The sequence below is a fragment of the Zootoca vivipara genome, chromosome 11 (assembly GCF_965207765.1).
Source record: "Zootoca vivipara chromosome 11, rZooViv2.hap1.1, whole genome shotgun sequence".
Taxonomy (NCBI): Eukaryota; Metazoa; Chordata; class Lepidosauria; order Squamata; family Lacertidae; genus Zootoca; species Zootoca vivipara.
The window spans coordinates 37,856,126-37,881,254 of NC_142594.1; the positions used below are offsets into that span (position 1 = coordinate 37,856,126).

The window sequence follows — 25,129 nt, forward strand, 5'->3', positions numbered from 1 at the left end:
GCCAATCACCCATTCCCACCACCCTTCTGAGTAATACCCCTCCCCACCCTCTGATTATACATAAGGGTCTGGTGACTTCTGTTTCAGTGTATCTGAAGAAGTGTGCATGTACACGAAATCTCATACCTATGACAAACTTAGTTGTTCTCTAAGGATTTTTTTTTATTTTTTGTTTCGATACTGGTATATACATATCTATATATTAAGATGAAAATAATACTGAAATACAGATAAAATATGAAATGGGAAAGGAAGTGTTGTGAGAGTGATGGAAGTCTATTACTATTATTAATTTGTAAAATAGTGTTTATTGTATTGAAATATACTTTTCTTTATTCTCTTACTGTCTACTTTTCTTTTTTCTTTTTTCCCCTTTTTTTCTTCTTTTGTTTCTTTTTTCTTCTTTTGTTTCTTTTTTCTTTATATTATAGTTTATGTATGGCTTGGTATTGCTGTATTTACTTTGCAATAAAAATTCTTTACAAAAAGAAAAAAGAAAGAAAGAAAAAGAAAGCAAGCGATCTTATGTGCTTGTTCATCAGATGCTTTCCCAGTTGTGAACACCTCTGTGCTGTCCCTTCCTCTCCCTTCTCTGTATCAGCAGGAAAGATACCTGGAAGTCTCTTATTTATATTGTGCTCAGTTAGTTAGCTGCTTTAAACTCACAATGCATAGTTTTGTTATTGTGGATTTTTATATTGTTTTCGCATGATGTACACAAGGCTAAACAAAAAAGCAAAAAAAATGCATGCACTTTAAACATTGTGGCTAATGACTTGGTTATATTTCAAGTTATATTTCACCATGAGGGCTAGAAACTTCACTTTTATTGAAAATGAAATTAGGAAATTCTCTCATTAATGTTTTATAATTGATTGGGGTTATTATAACCTCTACTTTGTTCACCTCTGCATTCCTTTTTTTGTTTGCTAACACAGAAAGTTAACTTCATATTGTACTCTGCCATCTGCAGGACCAGAAGGGATTAATTTTGATTTCCTTTGAATTTTTTTTGGCAGTCACCACTTCCTCTCTGGAGTCAGATCATAAACAGCACAGAAATAATTTGATAAATAATTAGCAAATAAGTAAATATTAGTGTTGCTAGCTATCATTTGTGATCCATTTCATTCAGCATGCCAGTTTTTTTCTTTATTTTCTTTTTTAGAAAAAGGAGGGGGGGCAGGGAAGATACGTATATAAAAAGTGTGCTAATGCACTGTTACAAAAAAGTTTATACAAGCCGTATTTATTTTCGACAGTATGTCCCTGACTATTTGGTGAAGGTAGAATATAAATATCCAAATAAATAACAATGACATAAATAAAATTATCTAGAAGTAAATAGAAGAAAACTATAGCATCTTTGCATTTGGAAAAGCCTTTAAAAACAACAACACGCAACCAAATCTTTGGCTAGTTAAATTCAACCCATAAGAGTGCAGTTCTTTGCATGGCTACTCAGAAGCCCCATTAAATTCAATGGTACATGCTCCCATGTAAGTGAGCAGAGGATTTTAGCCTTCCTCCCTGCCATTGCTTGTTTAGCTTTGTTGAAACTTGTCTCTTCTCAAACACAATATCCAGCCCTCCGAGCTTCTCCAGCCCACTTGATCCCTGCCCCGGCTGCTCTGCAGAGGCTTTCCCATCAGCCCCTCCTAGTAGGCCTCTTGTTTTCTTAGTTCTGTATTTCCTTCACGCGCCCTCTCAGGTTCCTCCTTTGGCTCTCTGCCTGCCTGGGACCTTTCACTGCTCAGCTTCTTAGCATCCAGCTGCTTGGCCAATTTCCCTTTCCCAATCAGAGCGATGGCACGGAGCCTCACGATGGAAAGGACACAGCTCCATGAGACAACATCAGAGGTCCCAGGTTCAATCCCCAGCATCTTCAGTCAGGAGTGGAAATGTCCTCTGTTTGAAACCCTGGGGAGCTGCTGCCAGTCTGTGCAGGCAATCCAAAGCTAGATGGCTTGGCTCAATATAAGTAGCTCCCTACCTTGTTCCTATTTTAAGGTAAAGGGACCCCCGACCGTTAAGTCCAGTTGCGGACGACTCTGGGGTTGCGGCGCTCATCTCGCTTTACTGGCCGAGGAAGCCGGCATTTGTCCGCAGACAGCTTCCGGGTCATCTGGCGAACCAGAGCAACGCACAGAAACGCCGTTTACCTTCCCGCCTATTTATCTACTTGCACTTTGACATCCTTTCAAACTGCTAGGTGGGCAGGAGCAGGGACCGAGCAACGGGAGCTCACCCTGTTGCGGGGATTCGAACCACCAACCTTCTGATCAGCAAGCCCTAGGTTTTGCAGTTTAGACCATAGCACCACCTGCATCCCTCTTCTTCCTATCTTAATGCTAAAGGGACCCCTGACCATTAGGTCCAGTTGTGACCTACTCTGGGGTTGCGCGCTCATCTCGCATTATTGGCCAAGGGAGCCGGCGTATAGCTTCCAGGTCATGTGGCCAGCATGACAAAGCCGCTTCTGGCGAACCAGAGCAGCACATGGAAACGCTGTTTACCTTCCCGCTGTAGTGGTACCTATTTATCTCCTTGCACTTTGATGTGCTTTCGAAATGCTAGGTTGGCAGGATCTTCCTATCTTACATACATGTTATTTGTATGTCGCCTTTCCATAGTTCAAACGATGCTCAATGCAGCTTACAGCATGAAAAGAAATTGCAGAATTGCAACGTAACAAAAGTAGTTATAAACAATAAATAAAACATCAAAAAGACACAACCAAATTAAACAATGTCCACATAAATCACAATTAGATCTAAAATAAAGATATCTGTCTTATCTATCTATCTATCTATCTATCTATCTATCTATCTATCTATCTATCTATCATCTATCTATCTATCACAGCAACCCTGCAACACAATCCCCTAAACAAAACTCCAGCCCAAAGGGTAGAGCAGCCTCAGTTTTTGTAGACCTGTCCTCCCAAGTCAGATGAGGAAAGGCCTACAAGGCAGGGAGCAAATTTTCCAGGGCTCACAGATAGGGTTGCCAGACTCAATAGAGGACAGGACTTCTGTGCCTTTAATTGCCCTGCTCTCTTTTGAGTCTGGAAAGCTTAAAGAGAAACCAGCAGACCCTTTGCTTGGAAATTAAACAAAGGGTCTGCTGGTTTCTCTTTAAGCTTTCCAGACTCAAAAGAGAGCAGGGCAATTAAAGGCACAGAAGTCCTGTCCTCTATTGAGTCTGGCAACCCTACTCACAGAGCTCCTAATTGTTGGGCTCTGAGTAAACATATTCTCAAGATCCCTTTGCTCTTAATTCCTCCTTCCTTCAGGTGTCAGCCTTATTCAAAAAACAAAATACAACTTAATCTTCACAGGAGGCAAAGGAAGGGTAAAGCCACAATCCTATGCATGCTTACTTGAGAGGAAGCTAACTTCCATGCATAGGATATGACTGCTAGATTCTGGGCAAGCATTTATTCAACAGGACTAGTGTCAATGAGGCTGTGGCTGAAAGTTACTGATATTTATAATGCTCTATGAGTAGAATCTCGGGCCAATCGATTACAAATCTCCCAGTGACTTAAATGCAGCCAGGATTTCACCCAGCAGTTATCTAATTACATCTTACATTTGGAACAGACAATACGCTGAAAATCAATATAAGTGCATCAGGAGCCTTTGGATGTGCTCATCTGACAGCTGCTTCCGATATACTATATTCCACAATAAGGCAATTTAGCACCATGATTAATGATGTTGTGCTGACAATCAATGTTCTCTTTTTTTTCTGAAGCATCAGAGGCCTGTTTGTTCCTGCAGCCTGGGTAGCTGTAAGTAATACTTTCCCTTTCTCTGGCCTCCGCTGCAGTCAACTACTTGCTGTTTAAAGCCAGTTGATTTGTAGTAACTGTCTTACGGTGGAATCCACTTTTATATTTTATTTTAAGGATGTTATTAAACAGACTCGCTTCATCTATCTGAGGGATAGGGAATATTTCCCCGCTCTGGGGCTGCATTCTCTTGGGGGTGATCTGTAGATGCACATGCCTGCATATCATTGATCACTCATGTGCACACACGCACACACACACATTTTGCCTCCTCCATTTCTTTCTCGTTCCCCCTTTTCTTTCATTCTGCCCCTAGCCGCATTGGCACAGCTCAAAAGCAGGAAAGCACATTACGTCCACAAGCAACCAGCTCATTTGTCATAGGAAGTTTGCTTCATTTTCTTACCTGTTTCAGTCAGTCACTTGTAAATAAACTGGTGAAATTATGATAGACAATACCTTTAACTAGTGATATACCCAGCCAGTTGCAGAGCTACAATTCTCAGAGTTGCCTGGGAAGTGGAATTGACTGCTAAATCACCCTAATAATGGTTGCTTTTTGGAAGGAAACAGGTGTCTCCCAAGAAATTTTCAACACACTTAACAAACGACAGTTTCCAGAATTCTTTGGAGGAAGACGTCACTATTTAAAGTGCTATTATAGTGCTTTCAGTGTAGGGCTGCCATACATCCAGGTTTCCCCGGGAATTGGCAAAATGCCCAGGAAAACCCGGACATATAGCAACTAGGGCAATTTTTATGGTGCAAACATGGCCTTTGCATCAGGTCCTACTTGTAGATTTTCTACTTTGTACCATCCCTGAACCAGGGGCAGTTTTGATCGCTGGCTGTTTTGATTCCTTTCTGCTGTCTCCCCACACACACACATGGGTGAGAAAGACCTTTACCCCAAATTGAAGGAAGAGGGCCTCTTTTTCATAAAAGTGGCTCAGCTTATCTTTGTGAACAGCTTCTTCCAGGCAAGTGAAAGGATAAGGAAAATGGAGACCCAGGCTGGGCTGAAGGGTAGCAAGCATTCCTCCTCACTCCTTACCGTACCCTCTAATTCATCTTAGCCGCCCAACTTCTCCTGCCACCCAGTCCGCCATCCAGGATGCCGCCAAGACGATGCAACCAGGGCCACCATATTCTTCCCTGTTTCTGGGTCATAGTGGTCTGTGATCAAGGACAGCAATGCTTTTAATTATGCAATGGAGATAATTGCAGCCGCCACACTAATTCTCTTGGGATTCTATGCCTGTCTAATACCATCGGATGCAGGAGGTTTGAAAAGGCAAAATGGGGATGAGCAAGATGGAGAACCAAAGGATCTTTCCATCTTTGCGGAAGTCCCTTGGCCCAGGGGGTGAAGAAACGCATTATCATCTCCTATTGACCAAATATGATTCGGTATTCCAGGAAGCCAAATGGCCTCCTACTCGCTCTTGCTTGCCAAAGTCTACAACTGCCTACACTTTTCTTATTAAAGGCGCTTGTTTCCTATGGCAATGCCTCGCAATTACTTCTTGTGAATATGAAACCACACTTGCAAGGCAGGGTGCTGGCATTTGAGGTCAGTGTTAGGTTGAGCATTTGCTTCTACCAGGAAAGAGTGCACTACCAATGCATGGACCCTACCCCTTATCCCAGCTCAATGACCAGGGCCAGCATCGGGTCAGCATCACTGGGCACCCGCCAAGGCCCATGTCCCTGTAAGGAGCCCAGGGCCAATACCTGGAGCTCCTCCTCTTCCTCACTGTCATTTCCTGTTCACTTCTTCAGCCTAAACAAGTGAGCAGTGGCAAGAGTGGAGAGGGGGCCATTTTCCTCCAATTGGTTTGTCCTTTCCCTCTGGGACAGAACGCGGATGGCACAGTGGTCTAAACCACTGAGCCTAGAGCTTGCTGATCGGAAGGTTAGTGGTTCGAACAGTGTTTCCGTGTGCTGCTCTGGTTCGCCAGAAGCGGCTTTGTCATGCTGGCCACATGACCTGGAAGCTGTACGTCGGCTCCCTCGGCCAATAACGCGAGATGAGCGCACAACCCCAGAGTAGGTCACAACTGGACCTAATGGTCAGGGGTCCCTTTACCATTAAGATAGGAAGAAGAGGGACGCAGGTGGTGCTATGGTCTAAACTGCAGAACCTAGGGCTTGCTGATCAGAAGGTCGGTGGTTCGAATCCCCGCAACAGGGTGAGCGCCCGTTGCTCAGTCCCAGCTCCTGCCAACCTAGCAGTTTGAAAGCATGTCAAAGTGCAAGTAGATAAATAGGTACCGCTCTGACGGGAAGGTAAACAGCGTTTCCGTGCGCTGCTCTGGTTTCGCCAGAAGTGGCTTAGTCATGCTGGCCACATGACCTGGAAAAACTGTCTGTGAACAAATGTCGGCTCCCTTGGCCTGTAAAGCGAGATGAGCGCCGCAACCCCAGAGTTGTTCACAACTGGACTTAACTGTCAAGGGTCCTTTACCTTTTTACCTTCCCTCTGGGCAGCTGTGAGAAATGTTCTCCGGAAGAAGGCAAGTGAGTTGGCTGTGGTGACAACAGCAAGAAAAGGCAGAGTTCACTAAGGACAGTTTGCCCCAGAGCCCTGCAGAACCAAGAACCAACATTGTCACATTATGTGCATTTCACTCGTATCTCCTTCTACTGCTTCTGCTTCTTCCAGGGCTCCGTGATTCTTCTAAAAGTGTCACAAGGACACTCTCACATTGCTATCACAGTATCTGCCACTTCCATTTTGTCTTCTTAGGGTGCTTTTTGTTTAAAGGGACACTACAGAGGTGTGCAGTGGCCCCTTGGTTCTCAAAATTAATCCATTCCAGAAGTCCGTTCCAAAACCAAAGCGTTCCAAAACCAAGGCACACTTTCCCCTAGAAAGTAATGCAAAATGGATTAATCTTTCCCAGACTTTTAAAAACAACCCCTAAAACAGCAATTTAACACGAACTTTAACAAGGCCATTGATCCATAAAATGAAAGTAATAAACAATGTACTGCAGTCACACAATCAGAAGCTGAACTGGGTTCCACACAGTCATAAACAAAAAAACAAAAAAGGGCTGCAAAAACAAAAACGCAAAATAAACAGCAAAAACAGATAGTCCTCAGCATAGCACTCAAATCGGAAGTGTAACATTCAAAACGGATCATGTTTAGCTTCTGAAAAAAGCTGGCATTTCCTGTTCACTTCTTCAGCCTAAACAAGTGAGCAGTGGCAAGAGTGGAGAGGGGGCACTTACTTCCGGGTTTGCAGTGTTTGGGTTCCAAGTTGTTTGAGTACCAAGGCATTTGCAAATCAAGGTATCACTGTACATGTACCTGCTGCATGATGCAAGAAACATATACGTAATGCTTGAAGCTGGGGTAACTCAGTGAAGCTGAATGGTGGACGATTCAGACAAAAGGAAGGACTGAGCCTTGCATGTCTACATGTGTTGTAATGAACATTATATGATAAGCTGACATAAATGCTGAGTCATTCCTTTGTTGAGGTTAATTAGCAACATAGACATTGTGCCAATTAATGCATGCTTGATATTCCTACTCAGTTTCACCTTGATTAACAAGTGGCAAGAAACGCTTTGTACATTCACCATTGCTCCACATTGAGATGGAGGTTGATGTAAACCTCCCCCCCCCCAAAAAAATAGTATGTATGGTATTTCTCTCCCACCCTTAATAATATCTATCCCAGTGTAGGGATTATACACATATGTACACGGTTCGGTTTCTCATTACTCAGTGACATAATCATCAGGCTTGGCTCACAAGTGCGTATTCACACTTTCTTCTTCTTCTTAACTGATTATCCTACACTTGATGATTCATAATTGAATGTGTGAGCCGACGTCCTTGAAAAGCACCGTCTGAGGTGTTATGAAAGTCGATTATTTATTCAGTGCTCAGTTCATGCCACCCCGCACAAATACATATATTACTTGATTGTTTGCAGAACCATCTTATGGCTGGCGGTGTGCAGGCACAGAGCTCCGCCTCTGGTCTGCTGGCAATCGCTCTGCAGCACTAAGCCACCTAAAGTTCAGGAAGGGAAGGGGACCAAAAGTGGAGCTGGAGGAGCTATCTCCTTCCTTATTCTCTCCTATGAGAGCCAATGGGAGAAGACTACAAACACCAGGTCTCATCCTGACATAGCTCTTTCATTTATTTATAAAAGTACTTCTGTACCACTATAATGGCAGTGAACAATGTGCAAAGCTAAAGTACATGAACTCAGCTGTGTGTGTATGTGAGCCTATGGAAATGTTCTGCCTGTGTTGTGTTTGCTCTGTGTATGATTCTTACATGCAAATGTTGCCACTCAGTAACACGGTAGTGTGTTGCGACTTGAGAATCACATGTGTGCATGAACCAGTCCATTTAATCAGCTGGGGAAGCACATCAGATTCACTTCAGAATCAAAGCAGCACGTTTTCCACACACCCCTGCTGCGGAGCAACACAGAAAGTTGTTTCTAAAAATGCTTCTGAGATGTCACTTGGAAACAGGTTGCAGTTGGGGAACATTTGCTGTCCCGGCCAACTCTTTGCATTTAAGCAGGATCACTGATGAGATACAGCTGCAGGGTGGAGGCCTTTTTAGAAGCTCCAGATTCGATTGCCAAATATAATGAAAGAAGGATGACTTCCAGCTGATTGTTGATTTTAATGCGACAGAGGTTTTGCAATGTGAATATTTCAGAGGCCTTGAAACTGGACTGCGGGAGCACCAAAAGCAGAACAGAGGCCGCTAGGAAGGAACAACTTGACGCAAAAATTCAGGAGGAGGGTTAGGGGTGTTACAAACCATAGTCTGCAAAATGCTGACATGAAGATGAACGGCACAGGTATGGGCATGTGAGTAGCAGAAGGATAAGGTGGGAGACGAAGAGAAGGAAGATCAAGTATACAGTACTTGAAATCTGGCTTCTAAAATGGCACATTCTGAATCGGCTTCACTGGGTCAGGCAGCTTTCGTATATCACAAATAGGAAAAGCCAAATCTGTCAACTTTGGTTTCTCTTAGTTTCTCATTTTTTTCCAGTTTTAATTTCACTTCTTATATTCCCACTTGTTTGATATTTGTCTTTTTAAAAGTTCTTCTGAGAATTCATTACCATCTGAGTGAGAATTTCTCTCTCTCCCTCTCTCTCTCTCTCTCTGTATATGTCTACAATTTATCCTAATATACACATTTTTGCAAAGCAATTTCCCCCAATAAAATTCATTTTTGTATGTTATTCTGCAAATAAGTGCATTTTTATGCACACCTGAATATATGCGTTTTTGTACCTTTTTTCGCTGGAGAACTGGATTGTAAAGTTCGGGGAAGGGCAAATTCTGAAGGATGGCTTTGTTTTGGTTTGGATATTGCTTCAGAAAGTGCATATTAGCTACATTTGTCTTAAAATGAGAATTGAACCAATTTTTCAAAGTAAAAGCTAAGGTTTTCAGGAAGCTGAATTTCATGGTCAAACCATGTTGCATCCAACATAACATTCATACATAGGAAAATGCTATATACTAAGTCAGACCACTGGTCCATGTAGCTCAGCACTTGTCTACATTGGCTTGCCGAGCTCTTCAAGGTTTCAGGCAAGGTTCTCTCCTGGTCTCACCTGGAGATGCTGGGGATTGACCCTAGGACCTTCTGCATTCAAATTCAAGTGTTACTTGAATTTACATTGTGCCCTTCCTCCCAAAGGAGATCAGAGCAACAACCAACCAAGTAGTAAAAGTAATGCTTGTTGTTGTTGTTGTTGTTTAGTCGTTTAGTTGTGTCCAACTCTTCATGACCCCATGGGCACACCAAGCACTCCTGTCTTCCACTGCCTCCCACAGTTTCGTCAAATTCATGTTGGTAGTTTTGAGAACATTGTCCAACCATCTCATCCTTTGTCGTCCCCTTCTCCTTGTGCCCTCCATCTTTCCCAACATCAGGGTCTTTTCCAGGGGGTCTTCTCATGAGGTAGCCCAAGTATTGGAGCCTCAGCTTCAGGATCTGTCCTTCCAGTGAGCACTCAGGGCTGATTTCCTTCAGAATGGATAGGTTTGACCTTCTTGCAGTCCATGGGACTCTCAAGATTCTCCTCCAGCACCATAATTCAAAAGCATCAATTCTTCAGCGATCAGCCTTCTTTATGGTCCAGCTCTCACATCCATACATCACTAAAGTACTGGGAAAACCATAGCTTTAACTATAGAGATTTTTGTTGGCAAGATGATTTCTCTGCTTTTTAAGATGCTGTCTAGGTTTGTTATCACTTGTCTCCCAAGAAGCAGGCGTCTTTTAATTTTGTGACTGCTGTCACCATCTGCAGTGATCATGGAGCCCTAGAAGGTAAAATCTCTCACTGCCTCCATTTCTTCCCCTTCTATTTGCCAGGATGTGATGGGACCAGTGGCCATGATCTTGGTTTTTTGATATTGAGCTTCAGACCATATTTTGCACTCTCCTCTAACACTGAAACACAAGAACATCTAAAAACTAGAAGAGCAGATCTGATGAACGATTCAAAAACAATTTTTTGCTTTAGGGTGGACACTACTTTGACAGTGTCCAAAGCGGTTTCTCCCTTTAAAAAAAGAAGCTCTTTCTGCAAGGAAGGCAACATTCAGGCCAGAGTGCCAAGATAAGGTAAACCAATACCACACAAGGAACAGAAGGCAGTTGCTACTGACTGCCAGCTTGAGTCTTGCTGAAGGAAACAGACAAAACATAAAGGGCTCCTATTATTCATTTTCATTCCTTCGCTTCTTCCACGATCTGATCCTAGCTTGGTAAATGAGGCCCTGCGCACCTGGCACAGTGGTCAGATAACGGCTTCCTTTTCCACATATTAAATCTAGGTTGGCGAAACATGCGCACCCAAACAACTCAAGACCAGCTTTAATCCATAGTTTCAGATCCGGGTTTGGTGCCTGATTGCAAACCATGGTTTATCAATCTGGACATCATAACAAACTGTGGTTGGCCTTTGCAGATAATGATTAGGCATTATGCCGGAACTGGCCCTATGTCAGAGACAACAAACAGCACCTAATGTTGCACTGTGTAGCCTGACATTTTATTATGGGGCAGTGTGCACATACATGTTCATCACTTGACTGTGGAAAACACTGTTGACTTGTCTATGCCACTGACCGAAGTGCTGCTGGGATCTGCAGTTTAATCTTACTTCAGTACTGCTTGCTCTTACCTGTTCCAGCGTTTGCCCCATGAGGCAGTCACCTCACTCTGCCTAACAGTAGGGCTATTCTTGGGGATGACAATCTCTTATCCCATTGCTACCTCCTTTACCACAATTCCCTTTGTAGTCTGTCACTCAAGGCAATTTCTCCTCAGCCAGGCTCTAATACTATATTAATGGGTCATGGTAGAGTAATGATAATAATTTAATAATAATTTGTTATTTATACCCCACCCATCTGGCTGGGTTTCCCCAGCCACTCTGGGTGGCAGAGTTAAACATTGTCTCCAGTTATTATCAGTTAGAGTGAGGACTGCACGCTTTAGCTTGTTATTCTGGCTACATTCACTTTCCAATACAGTTGTGGGTTAACCTCTGAGCCTACAAAAGTGAGTAACCCTGCCTTATATTAAATAAGAACTTAACAGATACCAAAAATGAGCAGAGCTGGAAGAAAAACATCTGGGAGTGGGTGGTTGAGGACAAATGCACAGGGTAAAGTGGCAGGCAGAGGGAGGATTCAACTTCCCACATGCCTTGTAGTTGCTGCTGCTTATTTTACATTATCCAGCAACCATTTTTTCAGGCGATTCAAACTTTCTCACATTTAGAAGCCCGGCCCTGCAATTCTCCTATGTTGTTGGGCCCTAAGATGACATTTTCACTTGATGCTGTATACTGTGCCATGAATGTTCCAGAAGCTTTTTATCACAGAGCAGCAGCTTCATTAAAATCCTAGACTTGCTGGTTTCTTTCTTCTTCTCAATGCTAGGGAGCCAAATCTTTTATAATATATCATACAAACTTTCACTATGGCATGACTGCCTCATAGCTGTCCTAGACTAAGCAAGAGGGGCGATTTCCTAATTCATTTATTTTCTGGCACTTTGGGGGGAGGTGTCGTGGGTGTCTAGGAAGGCCCCAGCTCCTTCCTTCTCCTAATTCCAGACTCACCTGCTGGGCTCCACAGCGTGCTTTGAAAACACGGGACAATCTCCTGATTTCTGGAGCAGGTTTGCATTTATTTCCACATGAGGCTGCTATCAATCAGCGTGAAGCAGAAGGCCCTATTGCAGAACACACAATACTGGGATCAGTAAGCATCATATTAGCATTTCAACCTGTCCCTGGAGGGATGAGCACTTTTGCAGCTGCAGGTTCAGCAGCCCGTTCTGAACTGGCCCTTGAATGAGGCATATTATTTCATTTCAGAATAAAGGAAATTGCGAATGAAAGGAGCTTTCACATCATCAAGCAGTTGAGCTCGCTTGCTCCCTGCTCGCTCCCCCGCCATGACCTCCCCAGGTCCAATCACTTCAAAACTGCCCTCCACTTTCTTAATTTTCCCGTTCTTTGTCTCGTCCAGTTGAAATGACTCAGGCTATGGATCCCTCACCATTGCCCTTGGGAAATTAGTTCACAGTCTAGTAGTCCTTACTGTCAGGATTTTCTTTCTTTCTTTCTTCCACATATTTGGCCTCCCAACACATTTTTCCTTTGTCCATATTCAGCTCATTATTTCTGCTGAATCCCTCCTGGTACTGTATCCTCGACCATTCCTGTCTCTCTTCTTTGTAGCTCCTCAATTCACTTGCTCTTCATAAAAACCTGTCAGCTTTGGTGTTTATTTATCACTCTTACAATTTACGTGAAGAAGCGACACGGGGGGGGGACAGACATATAGGATAGCTGGGTCCTTTGTCTGGAAAGATTTCCTAGTCTGAACCATTGATGGGAAAGGGGAAATCTTACGATTGTTCAGTCATTAAATCCAGGCCCATTTAAATGGGCAAATGTCATCCCTTGCCACCTCCAGAGTGATTATAGAGGATTTCTGGGCAGCTGTCCCACTACCGGTATTTGAGCCCTCCCCTGTAGTTGTTTCCTGAGTACTCCCGCAAATGGGTGCTGTTTCCGGTACCTTTCACCTAGGCTGCACTATAAATCTAAAGCACCACCATACCACTTTTAAACAGTCACGGCTTTCCCTAAATAATCCTGGGAGTTTCTTAAGGGTGCTGAGAGTGGCTAAGAGCCTCCCCCCCCCAAAAAAAACCCTCCCAGAACCACAATTCCCAGAGTTCCCTAGAAAGAGGTATTAATTGTTGCACCACTCTGGAAATTGTAACTGGGGGGGGGGGTATGGGGACCCCTAACAACACTGAACAGACTACAGTTCCCAGTATTCTTTGCAGGGAAGCCATGGCTGTTTCAAGTGGTGTGATGCTGATTTAAACATATAAAAGTGTGCAGACGGGGCCGCGGGTGAAGAAATATTTCGTTTGAGTGAGTTTTAATCAATTTATAAATATCAATCAAATTACAAATGCCAAGATCGGAGGAAGATAAAAGTTGCTGCAGAGCCCTGTCAGGTTTCACATGCACTTGGCCCTTGCCGACAGAAAGCGATGGCTTGTTTGTGTGAATTGAACAGGTCAGAATCTTAGCATCTGAGGCGGAGCTTTCATTATCCTCTCAGGCACAGGGCTCCGTAACAGAGGCTCTTTGCTGGTCATCAGCTGTAGACTGATCAGAGGTGCAAATGCCAAGGTTGATTCTATTCGGGAAGAGATGGCAGTAGAATGGATCTGAAGCACGGGAGTGCACAGAAGACAGAAGGAGGCTCAGCCAGGGATTGTGAAAGCACCGTGGGTTATTTCCCTCGCCTTCCATTCCCCTGTCACTGTGCCACTATGTGTCATGTACATAATCTTCTATAAATTGCCCCCAGATGCCTTCATAATCCCCCAGCCAATCTCTGGGTTTAAAGACTATCCTTTCACTATTGGAAACTCTTTCATTTCTTCAATCCACATTTGGTTTATTTCCCCTTCTAGATAAAAGCATCCTAGCAGTTCTCAGTTTACACTTTCCACGATTTTTCACATGTAGAGCACCCATAAAATATGAAAGGGGGAGGGGAAGAGTGCATTTTCTGGGGAAACTTTTAAACTTCCTGTCTCTTTCCTGAAAATCAGAGAAAGCGGTCAAAAAGGATTAGACCAGGGATGAGGAACCAGTGACCACAGGTCAGGATGATGGGGGTTGGAGACCAATAATACCAGGTTGCCCTTCCCTGCATTAGCAGGTTTTCTGTCAACCTGGTGGACTCTTAGATGGTAGATTATGGGAAGCCGTGGCCATGAACTCCCCCCCCCTTCCTGAAGTGGGGGAAGAATGGCTTCACAGCCTTGGCTGTGCCTTGGACCAGGTGCCTTATCAGTGTTTCCTCGATATTTTGCAGGGGCATGGGTTTTTCCAATCTAACCTGGAATGCTACATTCATAAAATAGTTAATTTCTACTTGCAGAAGGGAAAATGTTTATATGTGATCATGACACATAAAGTGGGGGGATAGTTGTATGAAGACCCAAGAGTCCCTGCATTTCTCAAAGGTTGATTATAGAGCCATCATGTTACTAGGGAACCTGAGATACAAAATACAGTGGTACCTCGGTTTAAGTACACAATTGGTTCCGGAAGTCTGTACTTAACCTGAAGCGTACTTAACCTGAAGAGAACTTTCCCATTGAAAGTGATGGAAAGTGGATTAATCTGTTCCAGATAGGTCCGCGGAGTACTCAACCTGAAGAGTACTTAACCATACTTAACCCAAAGTATGAGTGTAATTGGTTCTGGAAGTCCGTACTTAACCTGAAGCATACTTAACCTGAAGCGAACTTTCCCATTGAAAGTAATGGAAAGTGGATTAATCCGTTGCAGACGGGTCCGCAGAGTACTTAAACTGAAAGTACTCAAACCGAAGCATACTTAAACTGAGGTATGGCTGTAGTTAGAGAGCTTCCCAAGGGCTGTGCAGGAGCCGCCTTATGTATTTAGAATTCACTATAGGAGGTGTGGGATCCCAGACACTTCAGGTGCTGCTGCGAAGCTACATCAGACTATAGGGGTTCATAATTGGTGAGTACATTCAGGTCCTGATATCTACCTGCTTGTTATGTGAAAATTCACTTATCCAAACATAAAGAATTATGCCCAAACCTCAGTATACATTCCACAGATATCTGAACAGCCTGCGTTTCACTCACCTCCTTAATTCTTGTTTGTGCTTCGCTGGTTGGTGGCAGCTATTTGGGGGCAGAAACCAGGCAAGGAGGGAGGGAGCAAGATCAGAAGAATCAGAGAGCAGAAGAGATTTTCAATCTGGGATTTTTCTGATCTATCACCCTGCTTTTTTAACGGTTTCTTCCTGAAATAGCAACAGCCAACTAGCCAAGGAGAGACAAATCAGGTTTTTCCTTTGTCTCTCCTTGGCTAGTTGGCTGTTGCTATTTCAGGAAGAAACCATTGAAAAAGCAGGGTGATAGATCAGAAAAATCCCAGATTGAAAATTTCCCCATAGGAGTCAATGAAAATCCTAGACTGTTTATGTGAACGCTTGCCTGACGAACAATTTCCAGGGAACACATTGTGTTCGGTAAGCGGGACCCCTAGTGTGTTCTATTTTTACTTTGTGCTTGTTCTTTGATCTTGCTGTAAACCACCATGAAATCAATTTGGATGAAAGATGGCATATAAATACCAAGCGGACTAATATTGTTGTTCGTGCTCGAAGAGAGGCCTTAATTCAGCTGCCTTTACCCTCTTGCCTACTCATGTGGCACACCGGCCTCGTTGGCTGCCAATTTCTCTGATAACAGCTTGCAAGGTTTAGAGAGGGTACCTTGCAGATGGCACTGGACAAGGATCCTAGAGTGGTTCATTTTCCAGGGCACCTTTCATTTGCCCAATATGGCAATTGTCACAAAGAAAAAGCTGCTCCAGACCAACACTGGATGTTTCGGAGACATATTTGCAATCAGTGCCTTTTTAGTGATAGGTTAGCATATGCTCTTGCGGCTTTAAATCAACAAAGAAACAGAATCATAGAATCATAGAGTTGGAAAAGACCACAAGGGCCATCCAGTCCAACCCCCTGCCAAGCAGGAAACACCATCAAAGCATTCTTGACATATGCCTATCAAGCCTCTGCTTAAAGACCTCCAAAGAAGGAGACTCCACCACACTCCTTGGCAGCAAATTCCACTGCCAAACAGCTCTTACTGTCAGGAAGTTCTTCCTAATGTTTAGGTGGAATCTTCTTTCTTGAAGTTTGAATCCATTGCTCCGTGTCCACTTCTCTGGAGCAGCAGAAAACAATCTTTCTCCCTCCTCCATATGATATCCTTTCATATATTTGAACATGGCTATCATATCACCCCTTAACCTTCTCTTCTCCAGGCTAAACATACCCAGCTCCCTAAGCCGTTCCTCATAAGGCATCGTTTCCAGGCCTTTGACCATTTTGGTTGCCCTCTTCTGGACACGTTCCAGCTTGTCAGTATCCTTCTTGAACTGTGGTGCCCAGAACGGGACACAGTACTCCAGGTGAGGTCTGACCAGAGCAGAATACAGTGGTACTATCACTTCCCTAGATCTAGATGCTATACTCCTATTGATGCAGCCCATCATACTCTATACCCATCATGCTATACTCCTATTGATGAATCCTTGCAGTAGTGGCCCTGAAGTTGAAAGTGCATCTGCGATCATCCCACTCTATAGTCTTCCTAGGTCTGCTTGTTCTCCTATCTGGAAAGAATGCATTTGCTAGGAAACTTTTCTCTCTGACACTGCTGCCACCCCCACCACTGGGGACAGGTCCATAGGCAGCTGCCTTATTCTGAGTCAGACCATTGTCCCAGATATCTCATTACAGTTTTCACTGACTGCCAGCAGCTTTCCAGGGTTTCAGGTAGGGGACAGTCCTGGCCCTACCTGGAGATATCAAGTTTTGAACCTGGGACACCCTGCGTAACACTGAGCTATGGTTACAAGGCAACATCTTTGGGACAAACTTCGCCCAGAGTTTTCTGGCCATAAAACTCCCTGCCAGAAAGAGTGACTTCACCTTGCCTCAGGACAAGGTTGGAGAGCCGCCATGGGAGTCTAGGCAGTGCCAGAGAGTGAACTCACTGAATATTTCTGCATCTCTCTGGAGAGCGACAGCTTGGGCTGTTTTGCGGCGGCAGCTCCACGAATGTACCCAGACCTCCTCCTCCCTTTCTGTGCAGGAAACACGTTCTTACTTCTGGTTCCGTTTACATAAATAGAAGTAAACACCCACCAATTTGAGACTTTGGCTCGTCTCCTTTTGGGATGTGGAGCCATGTGTCTGCTATATTAGGGTTGGGCTAATATTCTGTGCTTGGGTGTCCCAAGTGGGCTCTGCTTAGGTCAAGCAGCCACTCCCTCTCATGTCAAGAACGCACTGGGCTACTGGATCAAGAAATGTGCTTGATGCTGGTAGCATGGCTCATCTGCGTGTCCAATAGCCAGGGAAGGATTTCCAACCAAAGGCTCTATTTCATAGCAGATCTGTTGTCTCAGCTTTGGGAACAAAGCGTTTGGGCACGCTGGTGGGTACAAAGAGTCCCTTGCTGTGCGCTCAGCATGCCAGCAAGCCTTTCCACTCTGATCAAGCTGGAAACAAACCAGAAGCCTCTTTTAAAATAATGAAAATTAAATTTCCATCCGCTTTCTCTGCTTCTTTCAGTCTGTAAAGTAGGTAAGAGAGCTGATAACTGTGTTAGGGTGCATCCACACCACACATTTGAAAGCACACCCAATGCACATTTAAAACTCATGGTGACTACCTGGGAATGTCCCATCCCTGTCCCCACCCCACCCCCACCCCGCTCACAAAGCTAAAACTACCAGTACACTTAACAAAGGACAATTCCCACAGAGTCCAGGGAAAGGCTGTAGCTCAGTGGCAAAGCATCTGCTTGGCGTGCAGAAGGTTCCAATGTTCAATCTTGGCATCTCCAAGGAGGGCTGGGAGAGAACCCCGTCTGGAATCCTGGACATCCTTGGCCTATCAGTGTAGACAGTACTGAGCTGGATGAACCAATCACCTGACTCAATAAAAGGCAGAAAGCCTTTTCTTTGGGGAAAGTTGTGTGCTTTTAAGTGTGTGGTGCAGATGTCAGGGAAGACAACTTGGCAGGGAGGGACTAACAGCCAGGCCCGTCCTAGCCATAGAGCCTAGTAGCGCGGAGAACCACGGCGCCAGGCGCTGGAGGGCGCTGGAAGGGCGCCAAGTGAGCGCAGGGTTCTGGCGATCTGGCCAGGACTGCGCTCTTTCTCCGAGAACTTCGTGCTGCGTCTCCTTCTCGTTTCCCCAGCGCTGGGTTCCGCTCAGTCGAGCTTCGCCACCAGCGCGCGCACAGCACCCAAGCAGCTCTTGCTGGTCCCGCAGTGTGTGCGCTGGTGGTGAAGCTTGACTGAGCGGAACCCAGCGCTGGGGAAACGAGAAGGAAGCGCAGCGCGGAGTCCTCGGAGGTGGCCTTCCGCTGCTGCTGCAGTCCGCTTGGCACTCCCAGGCCCTTGGAGAGGCGCTGGAGGGACCTAGCACCAGGGCGCTGGGTGGGCTTAAGACGGCCCTGCTAACAGCCACCAGGCCTGCTCCAGTTTATCCCCCTCCTATGCTGCCATTACCTGTAAGGGTCGTCCGCTCATCAGACTCCAAGGCATCCTCCTCTTAGACCAATTTCCTCCTCTTAAATGATTGCCCCCTTTTTATTCTTATAACAACTCTGGATTAGATAGTTAGATACTGACGGGCCCAAGGTCACTGAGGTTGCTTTTATGCTAGAGCCCTTTGGGGAACATAAGAACATAGGAAGCCCTGATGAATCAGAGCAAAGGCCTATCAAGCATCCTGCTCTGACAGTAGCCAACTAGATGCCTATCAGAAGCGCACAGGCAGGGTATGAGTGCAACAGCACTCTCCCACTTGTGAGCCCCACAACCGGCATTCAAAGGGATCCTTGCTCTGACACTGGATGCAACATATATCCATCATGACTCGCAGCCATTGGTAGTCATCTCCATGGATTTGTCTAATCCCATTTTAAAGCCTAACAATAACAATAACTATTAATAACTACTATTAATAATAACTACTATTATTAACGATGGCTATAGTAATTGCTGCTACTATTAATGTTCTTGTTGATAATAACAATGGAAATAATAATAATAATAATAATAATAATAATTAATTAATTGCATGTTACTGTTTGCACACCAAAGAAAAAAAGATGCAATTTCCCCAGAGTTACCTTGCAGTGCTCTAATAATAACAGTGGCTTGAATTCAGAGTTTGATCTTCTTCTTCTTCTTCACACATGCCGTATGTGCTCTTCTGCCCTGTTATTTGCACAGTGGGAACTGGTACAGGAGCCATTTGTGCGTCGGGGTGGGGAGGCTCCTTCCAAAACTCCAATTGGCGTTATTTTCCTTTGGCTGCAAACACCCCCGCACTAGGATGCAACAGCCGAGGAGGAGGAATCAGGAAAGGAAACAGCCTAGGCAAAGGGAAGTGCTTCCATCTGCCAAGTTACATTCATGTTCTTCCTTCCGTGGGCCCCTGCCATCATGGAGTTCCCTACTCTGCCTTTAGAGCTGTGGCAGACCCATGAATAAGGTTCACTAGCAGAGCAATCCTGTGGTTGAGTTACAGTTCCTGGCTGTGATGGAGGTGCAGGCAAAAGGCCTGTGTGGTGCGGGAACAGAAACTTCACACTGTGCCAATGTAGTGATAACAGTGGCACAGACAGCAGGCTGTGCTGGCCAAATGCCTATGTTAGGCAGCGTGGATGGCATGGAGAGGAGCAGAACTTAATTGCATTTGCCGTGCATGTTTTCATCATACATACTGTCTGGGTTGGCAACATGCATGTACACGCTGCGTTGTGCATCTCTCAGCATTGTGGACACGAGTCACCAGTGTGTATTTATGCAAGACTTGTGGTGCCTATATGTTCTCATTGCGAAAGCTGCATGTTTCATATGTGTTTGCAGTTATTTATTTACTATTTCTCTTTTTAGAGCACCCTTCACCCCAGAAGATTCCACCATGTGCATGGCTTGATGTTGCATGCATGCCCTATATGTTGAGGAGCATGTTATCATCGTTTATGAAAGACACCAATCAAATTAGGTGGTTTTTAAAATCAGAATTGCAAGGCAGAATCATGGGGAAAGGGTACTTGGGACACAACATACTTCCTCAAGCAGAAACAATAGATCTGGACTGCTTTGTAGATTGAAGCTTCCCATTAAAAGTATAGCCCTTAAACTGGTTATAGATATAGCTGTTTTGGATGGTGTTTGTTTTGTCATCATCAGTCATTTTCTCCCAGATAGCTTTGGGATCCAGCCAACTGAAGGATGAATGAGTTGAATTAATTGTCGAAAGGGAGCACTCCAAACTGCTGATGTCACTTTGGAAGATGCAACAATTCTGCTTTTATCTTTGGGGGCGGGGTGTGGAAGGATGTCAGCTATTAGAGAGCAAGAGAGGGGAATCAGAGAAAACGGGATGGCTGCAAAAACAGAGAAACATGTTGTCCATGACGGTTTATAAAGAACATCCCCTCGCCTTATATAATCTGCCAGATGTTGTTAAATTGATTGGGAGAATAAACACCCTCCGACTAGTTCATGAGTCAAGAGATGCAACCATGATTGAAAAAGATCAGTTGGTTCTACTGATGATAGCATTTGGAAGGTCACTGGATACGAGCGACTCAAAGATTTCACAGGGACTAGGAATAAAATGTATAAACAGTTGTGATCTCCCCTACTTTACTTTATTTATTCCCCCCCTATTTTCTAAAACAACCATTAAAATAATTGTATGCAGTACATCAGACTAAAATGCAAAGATGTAAATAAAAATATATATACAAAGCAAAGATAGATTCCTCAATCAGTATTATCTGTACCATTAATCCAGTTGCTTGGCCCAGAGTCTGTGTCAGAGCTGGGTCATCAGCCCTAAAACCCCACATGGTTTAGGACCCAAATACCTGCTAGGTCACCTTCTCCTGCATCAATTTGGCTAGTCCACTGAGATCACCACCCTGAGGTCTTCCTCAGGATGCCTGGTGTCGGGTGACAACAAGAGGAACTTTTCAGCGTTAGCTCCTTGCTTTTGAAAAGCCCTCCCTAAGGAGGCTTGCCTGATACCCTCATTGCTATCATTTAGCTGCCAAGCAAAAACATCACTTTTCTCAGGCTTTTAAGAACCAATAATGCTAATGTTTTTAATTTTGTGTTAAAATAAATGTGAATTATGGTATTTTTAAAGCCTGAGAGTTTCTGCATGGTGGAGAATCTGCCACCCTGTGAGGCGAGTAGCATTTCTTCTTTTCCCTGCTGCAGTCAGGTTTTCAAAAAATATCTCCCTCCCATTAACTTCAACAGGGGAAAAATTAACTATGCCAGCTCCAGGGCTGGTGCAGCTCTTGCTGTTGGTCAGGGGAACAAGGATGCTTAGATTTCTGTGAGTCATCGCCTTCCCCAACGTGCCCTTGGGACACACCATTTCAGGTTCCATCATGGGCAGTGTTTATACCTGCAGAACAGCAGTGGAGCTTGCTGCCACCACACTAGGGCATTCCTAACATTCCTCCTTTGCACAGAGATCTCCCTCTGCTCATTCATGGAGGAGGTAGCTATCGATGCTTACTAGCTATGATGGTTATCCTCTGCTTCCACAGTTGGAGGCAGGAATGCTTCTTGAATACCAGTTGCAGGAAGCACAAGAGGGGAGAGGGCTCTTGTGCTCGTGTCCTGCTTGCAGGTTTCCCATAGGCATCTGGGTATCTGTGAGAACAGGAAGCTGGACTCGCTGGACCATTGGCCTGAACTTGCATGCTCCTCCTATCTGGGGGAGATCTGTAGGGTCCAATGAACCCAATGCCACCCTTCCAGGGAGTTTAGGATTGCTCTCTGAGACCAGGCATCCCCAAACTCGGCCCTCCAGTTGTTTTGGGACAACAATTCTCACCATCCCTGACCACTGGTCCTGTTAGCTAGGGATGATGGGAGTTGTAGTCCCAAAACAGATGGAGCGCCGAGTTTGGGGATGCCTGTCTTAGACAGATAGCTGAGTGGGAATTGTTTTCTCTCACAATGGAAACTTGCAGAAAAATCTATCCTCAACCCCCCCCCCCCAATCTGTATATGTATAAATATGGGGCAGTGAGAGCAATTAATTACACAATGGTGGAAATACCATAGTTACTTCAGTTCATTTTATTCAGCTAGGGAAAATGTACAGGCCACAGCAGAGGTACACAGGAAATGTTTACATTGGTTTCCCCCAAAGCACTTGTGTGCATTGTAAAGGCTTCTGTGGGGTGTGCAAATCTGTGCTGAAGAAGAGGCGATGGGAAATCGAAAGCAATCTCTAATATAGCAAAGCGCCCTTACTGTTTATTAGTGTAAAGGAAACTGCAGTCTAACAACAATAGGCCCCATGCTGTTCTGAACAAAGCTGCTTGTATTTGATTTTTATATTTTTGCACTGGCTTCCTTTAGGAAGTTATTGAGAGCAGTTTGTATATAGCACATAATGACCTTCTTCCAATGAGTGCAACAGGTAAATTAGAAAAAATATATATTTTGCAGATGATGGCAAAGGAAACGGGAAACCTCAAAAGCCCGGAAAGCTGAAGATGCTTTTAATAGGGATTTGAGTTTTGCTACATTGAAATATTTCCTATCTTCAGAAAAGACTGTTTCCGTACCTCTGTATCAACACACCCATATTCATATTCATAGATAGGTTATTTGCTTGTGAAAAAAACAGGATCATTAAGAGAGAGAGAAAACATTTGAGAAAGAATATATGCCATCTAAGCAACCCTTTGTACATGATTAGTTTCGGTTATGGAAATGTGCACTCATAGAGGGTCTTGGTTTTTTTGTCTAATCTATGACTTTCCTATGTTGTACACAAAGGATGCCGTTTGGGAACCCAAGCTTGGCTGCCATTGTTTGGTTCCAATTAAAATTCAGTGCATTAAACACAGTTGAGTACATCCATGCATTCATGACACACCATCATCTCCCCTTGAAAGGTCAGATCAAAAGTGTCTCGCAAAGATTCATTAAGATTCAACGTTGTTATATTGGAGCTCCATATGATTTTGGATGAATGGGTAACAAAGGCTCATCAGAAACACACCCATTTATAGATTCACATACCTTGGTGACTCTGCAGTGTGGGACTAGATATGAATTAAAACCAGTTACCTTCCTAGGAAACACATTCCCTGGAAATACAAATGGCTTAAAGCATGCTTACTAAAAAAAAATACCGTAAGTGCTTCCATGCTCAATGAAATTTACTCCCTAGCAAGTTGTGCTTAGGACTGTAGCCCTAGAACAATGAATCACATATGAGTGACTCTACACAACTCGATCCTCATTTCAAGCATTGTGATATATCGGTATATTGCGATGTTTTGCTGGCAATATATCATAATGTTGAACCGGTATTGCCCTAGTCCTAGTCACTGGGTGACTTAGGGGCAGTCTATATTGTTCAGCCTAGTCTACCTCACAGGGTCACTGTGGGGATTAATGGGAGTAGAGGAGAGCCATTTACACTAGTTCCTGCTCCACTCGCAGCACCAGCTTTTGGGATGTCAACTGATCAGGGATCGATCAATGTGTACTCCTGGGAGAACCGGCACACCGTTAACATAATGTATATTTGATGTTTCTTGAATGTGATTCTCACAGCATGATTCAAGAATCTTGTTATCCTGCAAAACAGAACCTTATTGACAACAAAATTCAAGAGCCAAGCTACCTTTTATAGGTTTGCCCAGGGCAACTGCGTGTGGCCATGATGAACAGACGGATTAATTTAGAGCACAATTATTATATCGTCTGCACTTTTGCATGCCACTGTAAGCCTCCTAAAAGCCAGTGTGGCATAGTGGTTAGAGTATTGTCCTAGGACCTAGGAGACCAAGGTTCAAATCCCCACTCAGCCTCTAAGTTCCCTGGGTGAGTCTGAGGACAGTACATTCTCCCTCAGCCTAAGCTACTTCACAAGGTTCTTGTGACGATAATGGGGAACATTTTTCAGCCTACTAGGGGCCTTATTCCCTTTTTGGGGAACCTTCCAAGGGCCACATGCTTGTGATGGGTGGAGCCAGAAGCCAAACTGAATGGAGCAACAAACGTGCATTTTACTCCTGTAGAGCAGACTAGTTTTTTATGCATACTCACACTTCCCCTTATTTTCCACCCAGGCAAACTTGAGGCATTATCAGAGTTCAAGGGCACATTCCAGGCAGGCGAAAACACTTGGGTGCAAAGAACTGCTAGCACATTTGCAAAGCTAAGCAGGGTCAGGCATGGCTCCAAACTGGATGGGAGACTGCGTGTTGAGATTCCTGTGTTGCATGGTGTTGGACTAGATAACCCTCAGGGCACCTTCCAACTCTATAATTCTATGATTCTAAGAGCTAGTGAGGGGAGGGGTGAACTGCAGAAAGAGGGTGTGGCTTGCAGAAAGTCCCAAGGAGCTGACGAAGGTGTCTGGGGCTACATTTGGTCCCAGGGCCTGCAGTTCGTCACCTCTGATGTACACCGAGCTTCTTCAAGAAAACTTTAAAAGAAGGTGCTCAGAAAAAGGCACAGATAGGTTACTGGAGAGAACTGGAAGCAGCAAGTTGCACCATTGGGAGGCACAAAGCCACGGATCCTCGCAGAATGGCTTTGTGAATAGCGCAGCTGCCCTCAGTATGTTCACAAAGAAGATTGGAGCAAGGTAAGGGATAAGCAAGCCAACAAATAAATGCCATCTCACTTACTATCTCATAGTAACTAATTATAGTTATAACTAATTATAATGAATTAACTAATTATTTGCTAGCTTATAACACTAAATTATATATATATAAAGATAATGACTTCTCGGTCTTTGCCTTGTCCAAGTTCTGCTACAAAGGCTCAAGGAGTTGAGGGTGGCTGACTTCAGCAAATTCCTCCCCCCCCCCTTAGAAAGAAGGGGGCACTTTTTAGTCCAGGCTGAATGAGACGGATGTCAGTTCAATTGTTCTTCAGGAGATGCTTCAAGAGGACTGCCAGTTTTCCAGTTCAGGCTAGCCGGTTATTTCTTAGACTCTGTATTTGTCTTTCCCATGGTTATTGATAACACATATGTGCTGAAACGAAAAGTTTTAACATCACAATCCACAAAGTCAACCAACAGCATTTAGGCAAGAGCTGCATTCTGCACTCTGATCGCTAGTGTGCTGTGTCAAGTGACATAA

At 44.3% G+C, this 25,129-nt stretch overlaps 1 protein-coding gene across 1 annotated transcript in view; it reads right to left on the reverse strand.

Annotated features, from left to right (window-relative positions):
• Positions 1-22,075: 22,075 nt before the first annotated feature.
• Positions 22,076-25,129, reverse strand: part of PRTFDC1 (phosphoribosyl transferase domain containing 1) — a 53,227-nt gene continuing 50,173 nt past the window's right edge. The window contains exon 9 of the mRNA XM_035129182.3: positions 22,076-25,021. Within this exon, the coding sequence (XP_034985073.1) occupies positions 24,974-25,021 (48 nt within the window). The 3' untranslated portion in view covers positions 22,076-24,973. The remainder of the gene's footprint in view (positions 25,022-25,129) is intronic.